The sequence below is a fragment of the Mesoplodon mirus genome (assembly GCF_964341445.2).
Source record: "Mesoplodon mirus genome assembly, chromosome: 4".
Lineage (NCBI taxonomy): Eukaryota > Metazoa > Chordata > Mammalia > Artiodactyla > Ziphiidae > Mesoplodon > Mesoplodon mirus.
This window is the reverse complement of record NC_138979.1, coordinates 113294291-113311416: the sequence shown is the minus strand read 5'-3', so window position 1 is coordinate 113311416 and position 17126 is coordinate 113294291. Positions and strand designations below refer to the sequence as shown.

The following is a 17126-nucleotide window of genomic DNA, read 5'->3' as shown; positions in this document are numbered from 1 at the left end:
TGGGATAATGGCAGGTAGGAGTGTTACAGACGTCCCTGGAGGTGGTATCTGGGTATTACCGTCGCTCCGACCGAAAGGGGATTTCGAGGGAGAGCAATAGAGACGTGATCTGGGCTAGAGGGGCCGGAGGTCGATAGATTGAGTGGCTAGAGAGGCCGGAGGTAAAGGGCTGTAGAAGTCGGGCGGACCCGGAATCCAGAGGAAACGGGACCATGACTTATGCTTATCTCTTCAAGTACATCATCATCGGGGACACAGGTAACCCGCGGGCGACAGCCCTCAAGCTGGGGCGGGAATTCGAAGCACCGAAATCGGGTCTTGGGGGCGGGGCTCATTCAGTGGGCTGGGCGATTAAGTGAAGCGGGGGCGGGGCGGGCGGCCGGGGGCGGGGCGCCGGGCTCCGGGCTCCCCGCTACCCTTCTCGAGTCCTGGACGCCCCGACACTGGACTGTTCCCGGGCGGCGTAACTCCTAGAACGCGCGTCCTCTTCTTTCAGGTGTGGGGAAGTCATGTCTCCTCTTGCAGTTTACAGACAAGAGGTTCCAGCCTGTCCACGACCTCACAATAGGTAAGTGCATGTACCTGTCCTAGAATAGGTTATGAAATATGGCTAGCTAAAGTGGAAAGTTAGCAACCTTTGGTGTTCGAATTAAAAAGTTACCTCTCCCTATTTTTGAACTAAAGTTATGTTTAGTGAAGTGTGACTAATCAAATGCTGATAAATGGGGAGTAAGTAATTGAAAGGTAACTTTAAATTTAGAGATGAGCGTGAGGTATGGATTAGTTGCTGTAGGATTTGTTTTTCCAAATGCAATTTGTATGTCTGTGGAAAATCCCACGGAAACATAACTATTCAAAAAGTCACCTTGCTTTGCGGTAAATGAGTGCGAACCTCACATGTGTTTTTTCAAAGTAATCACTACTATATAGATTTTGTGTGTGTGTTGGAAAGGAGGAAGCAAATTGAAGAGCCATCCCAGACTTAGAATTAAAAGGTACATGGAAGTAATAACTTTCGTTTTAAAGAAAAGAGTATGATAGAGTTCAGAGACACACTGGTGGTCCTGGGAAGTATGAACGTCTTCCACACATTTGTGATAAGGCATGGCCTGCTGGGGCTTTAACAACCCCTTCCCCATGATCTCCATAACTCCAGCCCCCCAAAAAATATATGTGTAAAACTAGTCTTCTTGACGTGCAGATGCAGTTTCAGAATAAAATCCCTAGCTCCCATTCTTACTATATTGCCACTTCCAAGTCACACCTTATGGAAGTCTTAAGTTACTACTGATCCCAAAGGACTTATTCAGAAATACCTGATGAGGTTAGAAAAGGATTTAGAGGATAGTATCAACAGGAAAATATTTTTGCAAATGAATATTAATTGCACAACCACTTTGTGCTAGGTGCTAGTGATACAGTGCTTAACAAGGCAAACACTGTGCCTACATTGAAAGCTCCAGTGTAGGAGGTGGGGCTGGGGGCAGATAATGACAAGTAAATTTCAACTGCAAAAGGGGAAAAGAGGTACCACCTCTATCAAGAGAGCCTGAAAATGGAAGAATGAACAGGAGTTTGCCAGGCAAAGGGGTTGTAGAGATGAGGGAAAAGTGATCAGGGCAAGAAGGAATAACATGTGCAAAGGCTCAGGAATAACAGAGATCAGGCTACATTTGGAAAACTGAAAGTAATTTAATATGGTTGGAGCATGGAATTTAAATTGGAGAGTGGGAAGAAATAAGGCTAGAGAGTATATTAGGGATGAAATTTTGAAACACCTGAAGGTAATGGGAGCAAATGACAAGTTTCAAAACAGAGGAATGAAGTGATCAATCAAGTTTTCCCCAGAGTCCAGGCTGTGTTTCTTTCTGAATTCAGTTTTCTGTACCAAGATAAACAAGGCAGTTAGATAGAAGATATGTGCAAAATATGAAGGCTTCTGTGTAATTAGAGGAAGTTGCATAAAAGGGGACAAAAAGTGTTATTTTTTAATTCTTCCTCATTGAAATTCCATTCTTCTTGTCCAGAAAGAAAACAAAATTAGTGACTTTTTTTTTTTTTAGTAACTATCACTATTCTTGATGAAGCAGTCCAGAGTAGTAAGAAGCAATTTTTTAATTTGTCTTATTGACTGCAGAACTTTAGAGGAGATTCTGGTTACATTGTGCCTGGGGCCACTGAATAGCAGAAGCTAGATTAGTGCTCTTTCTTACTTGGAAATCAGAAGTCCTGGAGTAAAGTACTGTATAAAAATAGAAAATAGGACAAATTGTTTGACTTATCATCAAGTAATTTTAATGTAAGTAATCTTCAATTTTTAAGTTTTGTCCTGACATTACCTTGAAAAGCTGAACGCCAGGTAAACCAAAATCTTTATCAGACTATCTGTTTCCAAACTCCTAGGAGGAAGGCTGTTTTCCAGTGAACTCTGGGAATTATTGGAGACTTGAAATGTTTCATTCTTGAGAACCTACTTCTTAGATAGGTGCTTTTCTAAAACAAAAATTCTAGAATTGCAAAAAGAAATATTGTTTCGGAGCTTCCCTGGTGGCGCAGCGGTTAAGAATCCGCCTGCCAGTGCAGGGGACACGGGTTTGAGCCCTGGTCCAGGAAGGTCCCACATGCCACGGGGCAACTAAGACCGTGCACCACAACTACTGAGCCTGCGCTCTAGAGCCCGTGAACCACAGCTACTGAAGCCCACGCACGTAGACCCCGTGCTCAGCAACAAAGAGAAGCCACCACAATGAGAAGGCTGCGCAGTGCAACAAAGAGTAGCCCCTGCACACCGCAGCTAGAGAAAGACCGTGCACAGCAACGAAGAGCCAATGCAGCCAAAAATAAATAAATAAATAAATCTGTTAAAAAAAACAAATATTGTTTCATATAGAGGACTAGAGAGTGACTTTGAGAAAATATTAGGAAATATTTTCAAAATTTTTAGAAGTTTTAAAAAAGTTACAAATTTAAACATTACCTAATAACATTTAAGCATTAAATAATAATGCTAAAAATTTATTCACCTTTTCCTTGATTTCTTAATTAGTTTTATCCCCATATCTGCTTTTTGGTTATATTTCTGAAGTCATTATCTAGAGCACAGTTTTTAATTCTAGAAGGTGAGTAAAACTTCGAGGAGCACAAAATGAATTGGAGCAAATAGGCAGCTGTAATGTGCTTAGTGGTACTAAGTGCAGACAGAGGATGAGTCTTTTTTTTTTTTTTTTTGCGGTACGCGGGCCTCTAACTGTTGTGGCCTCTCCCGTTCCGGAGCACAGGCTCCGGACGCGCAGGCTTAGCGGCCATGGCTTACGGGCCCAGCCGCTCCGCGGCATGTGGGATCTTCCCGGACCCGGGCACGAACCCCCATCCCCCGCATCGGCAGGTGGACTCTCAACCACTGCGCCACCAAGGAAGCCCCTGAGGATGAGTCTTTAGCACATTGAGGAAAAAAATGAACCTCTCAGCATGGCTGTTGTTCATTCTTTCTCTTGATTTTCACCGACAGGTGTGGAGTTTGGGGCCCGTATGGTCAACATTGATGGAAAACAAATCAAACTGCAAATCTGGGATACGGTGAGAGGAAACAAAAATACTTTAGTCCTGAATATAACAGTAAAGGCTGATGCAGGGGCAAAGGGCTATGACGGTGGGGCTCATGGTGGAGATCAGAGCAGTAGAAGAGTGAAATCAAAGAGATAGGGAAGCTTTCACTTCCATTTGTTACAGTTACAAATTCTGAGTGCCATATCTTTTTGTTTTAAATTACCCAAATAATATATGAGTTTGCTCTAGTAAAAATATTGCTTACATAATCCCAAATTTGGGAATTCCCTGGCAGTCCAGTGGTTAGGACTCTGTGCTTTCACTGCAAGGGCCCAGGTCCAATCCCTGATCAGGGAACTAAGATCCCACAAGCCACGTGGCACGGCCAAAAAAAAAAAAAAAAAATCCCAAATTCATTTGCATTTTACTTTGGAATGCATTTTGACTCTTAAGAAATGAGCCTATCTGACTTTGTAGGAATGGATTATATATCTTGAAACTATATATAATCTGATGCTTCCGTTTGGGGGAGATTAGAAAGCTGTTAATTCTCTTTATCTCCATCTTAATTCTTTGCTGCTTCAGATTTTTTTTTTACTGGGGATGGACAAAGATACCTCAGACTGATGCAGACCAACCCAAATTGAACTGCTCACTCTTTCTAGCTTATTGGCTCACAAACTTTGGTTCAGGAACTTGGATTGAGATAAAGAAGTAAAGTGATTTGATTTTTTTAAAATAGATCTTTATTGGAGTATAATTGCTTCACAGTACTGTGTTAGATTCTATTGTACACCAAAGTGAATCAGCCATATGCATACGCCCTCTTGCATCTCCCTCCCACCCTCCCTATCCCACCCCTTTAGGTCCTCACAAAGCACCGAGCTGATCTCCTTGTGCTATGCGGCTGCTTCCCACTAGCTGTTTTACATTTGGTGTGTATATATGTCAGTGCTACTCTCTCACGTCGTCCCAGCTTACGCTTCCCACTCCCTGTGTCCTCAAGTCCATTCTCTATGTCTACATCTTTATTCCTGCCCTGCAACTAGTTTCATCAGTACAACTTTTTTTTTTTTTTAGATTCCGTATATATGTGTTAGCATTCGGTATTTGTTCTTCTCTTTCTGACTTACTTCACTCTGTGGGACAGACTCTAGGTCCATCCACCTCACTACAAATAACTCAATTTCATTTCTTTTTATGGCTGAGTAATATTCCATTGTATATATGTGCCACATCTTCTTTATCCATTCATCTGTCGATGGACATTTAGATTGGTTCCATGTCCTGGCTATTGTAAATAGTGCTGCAATGAACATTGTGGGACGTGCCTCTTTTTGAATTATGGTTTTCTCAGGGTATATGCCCAGTAGTGGGATTGCTGAGTCATATGGTAGTTCTATTTGTAGTTTTTTAAGGAACCTCCATGCTGTTCTCCATAGTGGTTGTATCAATTTACATTTCCAGCAACAGTGCAGGAGGGTTCCCTTTTCACCACACCCTTTCCAGCATTTATTGTTTCTAGATTTTTTGATAATGGCCATTCTGACTGGTGTGAGATGATACCTCATTGTAGTTTTGATTTGCATTTCTCTAATAATTAGTGATGTTGAGCATCTTTCATGTGCCTCTGGGCCATCTGTATGACTTCCTTGGTGAAACGTCCATTTAGGTCTTCCACCCTTTTTTTTTTTTGCAGTACGCGGCCCTCTCACTGTTGTGGCCTCTCCCGTTGCGGAGCACAGGCTCCGGACGCGCAGGCTCAGCAACCATGGCTCACGGGCCCAGCCGCTCCATGGCATGTGGGATCTTCCCGGACCGGGGCACGAACCCGTGTCCCCTGCATCGGCAGGCAAACTCTCAACCACTGCGCCACCAGGGAAGCCCTTCCACCCGTTTTTTAATTGGATTGTTTGTTTTTTTGATATTGAGCTCCATGAGCTGTTTGTATATTTTGGAGATTAATCCTTTGTCTATTGTTCATTTGCAAACATTTTCTCCATTTCTGAGGGTTGTCTTTTTGTCTTGTTCATGGTTTCCTTTGCTGTGCAAAAGCTTTTGTTTCATTAAGTCCCATTTGTTTATTTTTTTTTTATAGCTTTTTTTTTTTTTTTTTTGGCTGTATGTGGGCCTCTCACTGTTGTGGCCTCTCCCGTTGCGGAGCACAGGCTCCGGACGCGCAGGCTCAGCGGCCATGGCTCACAGGCCCAGCCGCTCCGAGGCATGTGGGATCTTCCCGGACTGGGGCACGAACCCATGTCCCCTACATCGGCAGGCGGACTGTCAACCACTGCGCCACCAGGGAAGCGCCCCATTTGTTTATTTTTGTTTTTATTTCCTTTACTCTAGGAGGTGGGTCAAAAAGATCTTGCTGTGGTTTATGTCAAAGAGTGTTTTTCCTATGTTTTCCTCTAAGAGTTTTAGACTGTCTGGTCTTACATTTAGGTTTTTAATCCATTTTGAGTTTATTTTTGTGTATGGTGTTAGGTAGTGTTCTAATTTCATTGTTTTACATGTAGTTGTCCAGTTTTCCCAGCACCACTTATTGAGAGGCTGTCTTTTCTCCATTGTATGTTCTTGCCTCCTTTGTAGTAAATTAGGTTACCATATGTGCATGGGTTTATCTCTGGGCATTCTATCCTGTACCATTGATCTATATTTCTGTTTTTGTGCCAGTACCATACTGTCTTGACTACTGTAGCTTTGTGCTATAGTTTGAAGTCAGGAAGCCAGATTCCTCCAGCTTAATTTTTCTTTCTCAAGATTGCTTTGCCTATTTGAGGTCTTTTGTGTTTCCATACGAATTGTAAAATTTTTTTTTTAATTCTGTGAAGAATGCCACTGGTGGTTTGATAAGGATTGCATTGAATCTGTAGATTGCTTTGGGTAGTATAGGCATTTTAACAATATTGAATCTTCCAATCCAAGAACTTGGTATATCTCTCCATCTGTCTATGTCATCTTTGATTTCTTTCATTAGTGTTTTATAGTTTTCTGATTACAAGTCTTTCACCTCCTTAGGCACTTTATTCCTAGGTATTTTATTCTTTTTATTGCAGTGGTAAATGAGAGTGTTTCCTTAATTTCTCTTTCTGATTTTTCATTGTTGGTGTGTAGGAATGCCAGAAATTTCTGTTCATTAATTTTGTATCCTGTAACCTTACCAAATTCATTGATTAGTTCTAGTAGTTTTCTGGTGGCATCTTTAGGATTTTCAATGTACAGTATCATGTCATCTGCAAACAGTGTCAGTTTTACTTCTTCTTTTCCAATTTGTATTCCTTTTATTTCTTTTTTTCTCTGATTGCTGTGGCTAGGACTTCCAAAACCATGTTGAATAAGAGTGGCGAGAGTGGGCATCCTTGTCTTATCCTGATCTTAGTGGGAATGCTTTCAGTTTTTCACCATTGAATACGATGCTTGCTGTGGGTTTGTCATATGTGGCCTTTATTATGTTGAGGTATGTTCCCTCTATGCCCATTTTCTGGAGAGTGTTTATCATAAATAGGTGTTGAATTTTGTCGAAAGCTTTTTCTGCATCTATTGAGATGATCATATGTTTTTATTCCTTAATTTGTTAATGGGGTGATTGATTTGATCAATCAATTGATCAAATCAATCATTGATTGATTTGCTATATATTGAAGAATCCTTGCATCCCTGGGATAAATCCCACTTGATCATGGTGTATGATCCTTTTAATGTATTGTTGAATTCTGTTTGCTAGTATTTTGTTGAGGATTTTTGCATCTATGTTCATCAGTGATATTGGTCTATAATTTTCTTTTTTTGTGGTATCTTTTTCTGTTTTGGTATCAGGGTGATGATGGCTTCGTAGAATGAATTTGGGAGTGTTTCTCCCTCTGCAATTTTTTGGAAGGGTTTGAGAAGGATGGGTGTTAGCTCTTCTCTAAATGTTTGATAGAATTTGCCTGTGAAGCCATCTGGTCCTGGACTTTTGTTTGTTGGAATATTTTTAATTATGGTTTCAATTTTATTACTTGGGTTTATTACTTTATGACTTTATGACTTTATTACTTAGGTCTGTTTATATTTTCTAATTCTTTCTGGTTCAGTCTTGGAAAATTGTACCTTTCCAAGAATTTGTCCATTTTTTCGTGGTTGTCCATTTTATTGGCATATAGTTGTTTGTAGTAGTCTCTTATAATCCTTTGTATTTCTGCAGTATCAGTTGTTATTTCTCCTTTTTTATTTCTAATTTTATTGATTTGCATCCTCTCCATTTTTTTCTTTAAGAGTCTGGCTAAGGGTTTATCAATTTTGTTTATCTTCTCAAAAAAACAGCTTTTAGTTTTATTGATCTTTGCTACTGTTTTCTTTGTTTCTATTTTATTTCTGCTCTGATTTTTATGATTTCTTTCCTTCTACTGACTTTGGGTTTTCTTTGTTCTTCTTTCTCTAGTTGTTTTAAGTGTAGGGTTAGATTGTTTATTTGAGATTTAAAGTGATTTGATTTTAAAAAGCATTTCTAATGGCCCACTGGAAGTATTTTCATCTGCTCAAGTTAAATGCTGCCATATGATTCAACCATAACACAGGCCTCCCTCAGACTTTCCCTTTTAGTTCCTAGAAGGCCACAAGGAAGGAAGCTTTCAACCATAGCAGAAGACAAGAGAAAGTAAGATAAAAGCAAAACAGGAATCAAATAATTTAAGACGTAAAACCATTAGAGGATAAATAAAATTTAAGTGAGCTCTTGGAGGGAAAAAGCATGTTTTAAATCTTAAAATTTTGTTAATGTTACCAACAAACTTCTTTAGAATTATTTTTGGATTTTGATGTTCTAATAGGTATGCAACTCTTTAAAACATTTGTATGATTCCTTTTTTTTAATATATATTTTAATATTTATTTATTATTTATTTTTGGCTGTGTCGGGTCTTAGTTGTGACATGAGGGATCTTCACCGCAGCATGCAGGATCTTTTGTTGTGGCATGCGGGCTTCTTTCTGGTTGTGGCCTGCAGGTTTTCTCTCTCTAGTTGTGGTGTGTGGGTTCCAGGGTGCATGGGCTCTGTAGTTTGCGGCACGCAGGGTCTCTTGTTGAGGTGCGTGGGCTTAGTTGCCACACGGCATGTGGGATCTTAGTTCCCCGACCAGGGATCAGACCCATGTCCCCTGCATTGGAAGGCGGATTCCTTACCACTGGACCACCAGGGAGGTCCCATTTGTATGATTCTTATAGTAAGAGATTCTTGTATTGTTGGAAAAGTAACCTTAGAATTAGTGTACTGGAACACTCTTCTCACCTTCAAACCTGGGTTTAGGTTATATGAAATAATGTCTAAGAAAACAAACTTTTGTGCTATGAAGTACTAAGCTCCTAAGTTTATTTATGTATTTTTTAAACATCTTTATTGGAGTATAATTGCTTTACAATGGTGTGTTAGTTTCTGCTTTATAACAAAGTAAATCAGTTATACATATACATATGTTCCCATATCTCTTCCCTCTTGCGTCTCCGTCCCTCCCACCCTCCCTATCCCACCCCTCTAGGTGGTCACAAAGCACCCAACTGATCTCCCTGTGCTATGCGGCTTAAGCTCCTAAATTTAACTTATGGGTTCAACATATATAGAGTTTATAACTTTTGGCCAGTTACTGAACTGGCCTTTGAGCCTAATTTTTCCCATTTGTGATATAATTAGTATCATTACTGTTATTGTTATTATACTATGAAAAAGCTATTTATTTTCCACATCTCAGTTTTCCTATCTTTAAATTTTAAACAATAGTCTTCCTTCCTAAACTTTATGTAGGAATATGAGGATAAAGAATTTCAAGAATGTGAAAACTTTTCCGATAGGATAGATTCAGTGCTCAGGGTATTCATATTTAGATGATTTTGCTTCCTTGAATGGAAAACCCAAAAAAACCCAAAAACTTCTTCCATCAGGAAACCAAAAGTATCCAGTATATGGGGGCATTAATAAATTGCTCAGTTATAAATAAAACTTAATATCTTGGCCCCAGTTGGAAATGAGATTAGAGTATAAGCAGTTGGGTTTGTTTTAGGAAAACTCAGTCCTGGGCCCTGGGCTTCTTTCCCTATTTGCTATTACTGTTTGCCATGACAAGATCCCAGCAAGGGACATCTTGGTAGTCCTGCCTTTATTAGTGGAACACTAAAGGTCAATCAGCATATGCCCAATTTAAGTGCTTGGTATCTAATTTTCTACATTGATCCATCGAAATGAAACTTCCATTAGACAGGGCATTGGCATTCTAAGATAATTCTCCTTTTTATAGATAAAGGAATAGAAACAGAAAAGAAAGGTTGATGTGATATGTTCAGCATCATATGGGATTGAAAGTACTCTGAGTTTCTAGTTCTAGGGGATATTGGGACATGTATGGAAATGTCTTTGGTGGTCACACGGGGGCACTACTAGCATTGCGACGGGGAGCCAGCGATGCTAAACATTCAGCAATTTGATGGACAGTCTCGTAGGAAGAGTTGACCCACCCAAAATATCCATTGCACTGTCATTGAAAAATATTGATTTCCCACCTGGACTTCTCCCTGGGCAGTCAGGTTTCCTTTTCCCTAATTCTCTTTTCTTACTAGAAGTTCTTTTGTAAAATTAAGTCCTTTGTGTCAGAGTGGCATGTGATCAAGTAATTTCTCTGGAAATAACCTGGTTTTGTTGGGATTTTTTTTTGTTGTCATGTTGATGGAAAAGGCTGGACAAGAATCCTTCCGTTCTATCACCCGTTCCTACTACAGGGGAGCAGCCGGAGCACTGCTGGTGTATGACATTACAAGGTGAGTCACATCTGGTGGGTGAGAGGGAGATTCTTTCCTCTGTTCTCAATATCTTTTTTATCTACTGAATCTAGTTTGAATGCTAAAGAGGAAAGGCCTCTCTAATATTTTTCTTTACACATATAATTTTCCCCGTTTTCCCATACATTTGGAATTGCTTTGGCATTTTGAAATAAGCCTTTGACCCACTTTCTAAACTTTTCTGCTGTAGGCGTGAAACCTTCAACCACCTGACCTCGTGGTTAGAGGATGCCCGGCAGCACTCTAGCTCCAACATGGTTATCATGCTGATTGGGAATAAGAGGTAAAATTTTATTTGTATAAATAATAAGTACCAGGAGTCATCTAGGTACTCTGTGGACATTGGATCATTTGGACCCTAAACTTTTTTAGTTTAGATACATTTAGTGTCTCAGTTAAAAAAAAAAAATTATTGTGCTTAAAATACACATAACATAAAATTTACCATTTTAACCATTTTTAAGTAGATAGTTCTGTGGCATTAAGTATATTTACATTGTTCTGTAACCATCACCACCATTCATCTCCAGAACTTTTTCATCTTCCCCGACTGAGAGACTGTTACCATAAACAGTAACTCCACATTCCCCATCCCACCAGCCCCTAGCAACCACCATTTTACTTCCTGTCTCAATAAGTTGACTGTTCTAGGCACCACATATAAGTGGAATCATACAATATTTGTCTTTTTATTACTAGCTTATTTCATTTAACATAACGTCTTCAAAATTTATCCATATTGTAGCATGTGTTAGAATTTCCTTCCCTTTTAAGGGTGGATAGTAATCTATTGTATGTATTTACCACATTTTGTTTATTCATCCATTGATGTACACTTCAGTTGCTTCTACCTTTTGGCTATTGTGAATAATGCTTCTTGTCAACATAGGTGTACAGATATCTGTTTGGGTCCCTGCTTTCAATTCTTTAGGGTATACACCCAGAAGTGGAATTGCTGGATCTTATGGAAATTCTGTTTGATTTTTTGAGGTACCGCTGTATTGTTTTCCATAGTGGCTACACCATTTAACATTACTACCAATAATGCACAAGGGTTCCAGTTTCTCCACATCCTCACCAACACTTGTTATTCTCAATAACTTTTCTAAGGCACCCATCGGCCAAAACACATACCTAATAGTTTTGTTATTAAATAGATCTAAACAACATAACAAGTATTTTTGTCATAACAACTAACTGAAAAATGAAAAACATAAATTAAAAGAAAAAGAATTTTTAATTTCATTCTTAAATAACCATAATGACAGAACAGCCCCTCAAACCTTGGAATCAATATTGGACACTACCACTCTCCGTTCCAAATTGATTTTACTGCAGGGTTTGCTTTTCGTCACAGCAACTGCCAAAAAGTCAGCTTCGCAAAGATGTGCAAATGTTGAATGGAGTCTGTCAGGATCTGATGGTGACATTGCCAGTTATATCAAGCTTGTAATTTATTTGGTGTTCTGATGTTGAGTCTTCCTGTGTTTCCCTTGAATATTTAAAGCAACCTGTGGCACCCTTGTGAGTTGGTAATAGTGCCTAAGGTGCACCGTGTGAGAACCGTGGCCACAGACTAATTCATTGGTACTCATTTATTGGTTCAACCAATTTATGGAAAACGTGTTATGTCTTAGACATTGTGCCAGACCCTAAGTGTGCAAGGTGAAAACGAAGTCCTGCCTCCATTCCCATGGAGCTTACAGTCAATGGGGACATAGATATTGAATATAAAATGATTTGTATCTGATTACAAATTATGATAAACGGAGCGAAGGGGAAGAAAAAGGACACTATAAAAAAGAGTACCAGGGTACTTATTTTTGATTTAGAGTTGTAATTTAAGCTGGAATCTGAAGGATGTGCAAGAGTTCAGTGGGCAAAGATTTTAAAAAGTATCAAATAGGGGTAACAAACTGTGTGAAAGCCTTAAACTGGAAAGAAGCTCGGTAAGTTTAAAATGCTGAAAGAAACCTGGTATGGTTGGACTAAATCAGAGGGGAATGGTGCAAGATGAGGTTGGAAAAGAAGGCAGGGGTCAGATCTCATCAAGGCACTTACTGATCTGAGAGAGGAGTTTGGATTTTATTCTAAACACAGTAGGAAGCATTTAAGAGTTTTAAGCAGAGAAGTAGCTTGATCAGGTTTTAAAAGATCACCCTGGAGGGGAGTAAGGCTTGACGTGGATCTCGGCGGCAGCAGTCCAAGTGGGAGAGTGGTGGATTAGACTAGGTCGATGACACAGAGAGAGAAAAGGATGATTTTAAGGTACCTTTTGGAGTACCTTGCTTTGGGGTGGATAGGGTATTTGGAGTGAAGGAGGAAAAGGTGTTAATAATGTCTTGGTTTTGGGCTTGTGCCATTTATGGAGATGTGGAAGCTTGGGACAGAATCAGGACATTTCATTTTGATGTACTTCTGAGATGCCTTTTACACATCAGAGAGGAAATGAAGAACAGACAAATGGACAAACTGATCTGGAGCTTAGAGGTGTGTCTGGGCTAGAGGTACAAATTTTGGACTGTTGCCATTTAGGGTTAGTTCTTCCCTGGTCTTCACAGAGCTGATGAATAATAAATCTACATCTTGCAGGTTTGTTGTTCTCTAATGGACTTACTCCTTGATTTTTTTTTTATGGTGAAAAACTGGAATCCTCGCAAATGAAAATTTCCAATTTGAAAAACGAAAATCAGACAGTTCACCATTGCCTTATCCTGCAGCCTTTTATCCTGTCTTGCATAAAGTCTTTCCATGCCACTTCATTTTTTCTCATTCGTTGGCTCTGTCTTCACATCCTCAGTATCATCTATTTTTTTTTTTTTTTTTTGCGGTACACGGGCCTCACACTGCTGTGGCCTCTCCTGTTGTGGAGCACAGGCTCCGGACGCACAGGCTCAGCGGCCATGGCTCACGGGCCCAGCCGCTCCACAGCACGTGGGATCTTCCCGGACCGGGGCACGAACCCGTGTCCCCTGCATCGGCAGGCGGACTCTCAACCACTGTGCCACCAAGGAAGCCCAGTATCACCTAATTTTATCCATATCATTTTCTCTGAATCCCTTATTTCCCTGGTGGCAGGCTGCTACTTATACACATTAATAATGAGACTAGTGAGCGTTAAGGCAACTGCGTTCTCCCTATTCCTGGCTCTTTCTCTTCTTGTGGATTGATTCCAGTAAAGAGGAAGACACTTATCACTATGAGGTTTGACATCTATGACTTTTCTACTTTCCAGTAACTGGAATTTCCCTTTCCTCTTCTTTCCTTTGCTTTAACTGGATCTCTTTCAAAAAAGAAGCATAGGGCATAGACCTTGAGTAACTAGGGGGCTTGCCTAACCTCTTACAAACCTTTTTCTCTGTAATAAGAGTAAGGTATTATCCTCAACCATGCAGCAGCTGTCAAGAATCTGATCTGAAGAATATTTTCCAAGAGGCTACAGAAATCAGTAACCCTATACAAGGAACATCATGCAGGATCTACATTCTTTATGGATTAACTGGCAGTTGAAACAGCTATGGAATTCTTTTAGAACAAGAGTTTCTTCTTTCACTTGGATCTTTTTTTAGTTTTCTCCCCAATTAATCTCTTGCAGTGACTTAGAATCCCGTAGGGATGTGAAGAGAGAAGAGGGAGAGGCCTTTGCTCGGGAACATGGACTTATATTCATGGAAACATCAGCCAAAACAGCCTGCAATGTTGAAGAGGTACTATTTGGGAAAAAGTAGGGAAAGTTTTCAGAGATTATACCATATCTTTGTCCTTTTATTCAGAATTCTCTTCCCTTATAAGACATGGGTAAGAAAAGGATGTCTTATGGTCATAGTGACCATATGTCTCCCTTTAAGGGAATTTTTCCATTTCTTTTTCCTTGATTCCTAAGGCTTTACTTTTATATTAGATAACATTAATTGGTAAGTGTGGGTTGACACTACTGTTATTTGTAAATCAGTAGAACTAATAGATTCTACTTTAGTCATTCGTAAGCCTGATACTGACTGTATCTTCAGTAACTAACTGAGAAGAGAGCATGTTTGTTTTATTTGCAGAGGATGCCAACCTAGGAACCCTAGGTATATCGTGTGTCAGTACCAAAATACCATAGAATCCCCTTTTTCTTTTTGAAACTACTCTCAGTGGCTTTTACAGGGCCTTTGGGGGACCGTCTATATTTTTACTGCATTCTCCTAATAGTTCCTAATTCACCTTTGAAATCCAAATAGGAATAATCTTTGTATTCTCTTTTCTTAATCTCTCTACCTAAACTTGAGCCTAATACTATGGTTTATGTTTCCTTTAGGCCTTCATTAACACAGCCAAAGAAATATATAGGAAGATCCAGCAGGGTTTATTTGATGTCCACAATGAGGTGAGATAGGGTGGGGGTCTGACAATTAACTTTGCTTTGTCTTAAACAGGATAGGAAGCTCCCTAGAACGTAAGCACTTCCTATCTAACATGATACTATTTGAAGCTATGCCAATTCATAGTTGATTTTTTTTTTATGTAGGTACACAGACACCTGTCATCCTTTTCGTTTTTTCTCAAGTCTGAGACCCAGAATGCTTAAAGAGATTATTAATTGGTGATCTAAAAGGTTTATACGTTATGGGAGATTTTCTTTTCAACCTCAGTTTTTCACTATTCCAGAGCTTGGGGAAGTGTGATTCTTAATTGCTCAGCACGGCCATTTCTATAAAGCAAATTTGGGGTCAAAACAGAAAAAAGAATTATATGCTAATATGCTGCCACTTCTCTTTTACCTCCTCTTACTCTTACCTAATCACATCCTGATTCTGCACATAGCTATGAAACTTAAGTATAACAGTCACTTTAAAAATGGGCACAAAAGCCACTTCTAGTCATCGATAATACCAGAGCTGGTCATCTCATCTTCACTGTCACAGATTACTGTTCCACAGCAGTCTGGCTAGAGTGCATGGTTACCTGCCAAGGCCATATCTACTTCTAGAAAATGGGATTAATGATTTCTCCTTTTGCCCCTCTCCTTTCTCCCACTTAACTTTCACACTGAGGTGGGAACTACGCCTCTTTCCTTCCACAGGCAAATGGCATCAAGATTGGCCCCCAGCAGTGTATTTCAACATCAGTGGGACCCAGTGCCTCCCAGCGGAACTCTCGTGACATGGGGTCCGACTCTGGCTGCTGCTGAACTTCTGGCCTGGACTCTTTTTTCCTTCCTGGAACAGCTTCAGATCAATAGGCTTAAAGAAAGAGGTCTTAACTTGCTTTGGCTGAGAAAAGCCTCTTTTCAAGGTGTGATGTTTTGCCTTTCCACTTAAAGACCAGGGGAGAATTTGGGCCCTTATTGACCTGTCCTTCTTCAGGGACGTGAGCATTCCCTATAGATTAGGGCTCTTCTCATCCTTCTATTTTAATTTCTAAAATGTTAGGATCAAAGCTGATTGTCATGGTAGTTCAAAAATAAATTCTTTTATAAGCATATACAGTCTACTCCCCACCAAGAATTAGTAACAACGGTCTAGGACTTCTGCTTGAGCACTTGAGATTACTGGGATCCGGCTGACCTTTTGACCGTAGATCCTCAGTCTTGGGATTTCATTGAATTTTTTCACTTGCCACGTCATAAGATGTGTAGCGGATAGCAGTTCCTTCTACTTGAACTGTTCAAGGATGCTGAATACTTCTCCATCATCCCATTACTAGTTTCTCTGTCTTAGAGTAACTACACGATTTTGAAAGCAGTGGAGTTGCTCCTGGTCCCATAGCCACTTACTATCATTACCTAGAGAAAACATCTTTCCCTGTTCATTTTGTTTTAGGGACCAGACCTAACATAAGTCAGTCAGTGTCTTTCACCAAATAGACTCCTACTGTTTCATCACACACACTTCTTAAGGAGACCTATTTAGACTTTCTACTGTAGTCAAGCTAATCTGCTTACTGGACATGACATATTTGCTTCCACTCCTATGCCTTTGCACATGCCCTACTCTCCACTAACATACTCAAAGTCCACATTTTTTTCCTTCAGAACGCCTTCTTTGACTGACCTAGGGACTTCTGAACAATTACTGACATAGTACCTTTTAGCTTTCATATATTGTTTATTCGTATGTATATTTATTTGTATTTATGTTACTTTGTAAATATGTTTCATAGTAGCTTTGTGTGTGGAACCTGTCTCCCCATGTAGGTTGTGAGCTCCTTGAGAGTAGGAACCGTGTTATCCTTTTAGTTTTGTAAACCGCTTCCTCCACCATTGCTTCACAGTGCCTAGTGCTACTCCTTTGATCACTGAATTTGACTGACATACTTAAAGACCTGGAACAGCTTTATCTTAGGCTGCAGAGGAAACAAAAGGCCTTAGAGTCATCTCTTTGTAATTCTATCTCAATCTCTTCCACCTGCTTACCCTGGATTCTATATTGCTCTTCTCCCTCTCCTCTCTCTCCCTTCCCTGGCTCTTCACCTCCATTCCATGCAGCATACACTAAGGCTGCCTGCTTCCAAGCAGTCAAATGAGTGGATACTTCTCCAGCCATTCTCCTTTTCAAGAGCATATAATACTATCCTAGTCAGCTTTGCCTTAGCTTCACTCATCATGCAGCCTTCTGGGCCAGTTGCTATATCATTTTGACTTGATGTCCCATTCTCTTCCACAGCACTGAGGTCTCGTGAATTTTCCTCATTGTTTTTGTTGTTGATGAATTGTTTCATAATTAAATATATGCATGTATCCAAGCTGCTGACATTTCGTGTGTCATTTCTGATTGTATCCCAAACATAAG

At 39.9% G+C, this 17126-nt stretch overlaps 1 protein-coding gene across 2 annotated transcripts; it reads left to right on the top strand.

The window, feature by feature from the left end:
- The first annotated feature begins 130 nt into the window (after positions 1–130).
- RAB2B (RAB2B, member RAS oncogene family) lies at positions 131–17079 on the top strand. 2 transcript variants are annotated; one of them, XM_082619424.1, is made up of 8 exons: positions 133–258; positions 497–568; positions 3509–3576; positions 10250–10332; positions 10544–10636; positions 13949–14060; positions 14654–14722; positions 15419–17079. In XM_082619424.1, exons 1-8 carry the CDS (start codon positions 213–215, stop codon positions 15524–15526), a joined length of 651 nt encoding a protein of 216 aa, XP_082475550.1. In that variant the 5' UTR covers positions 133–212; the 3' UTR covers positions 15527–17079. The 2 variants fall into 2 exon arrangements, with proteins under 2 accessions (XP_082475551.1, XP_082475550.1); XM_082619425.1 differs by lacking the exon at positions 10544–10636 and having other exon boundaries at positions 131–258.
- Positions 17080–17126: the final 47 nt, after the last annotated feature.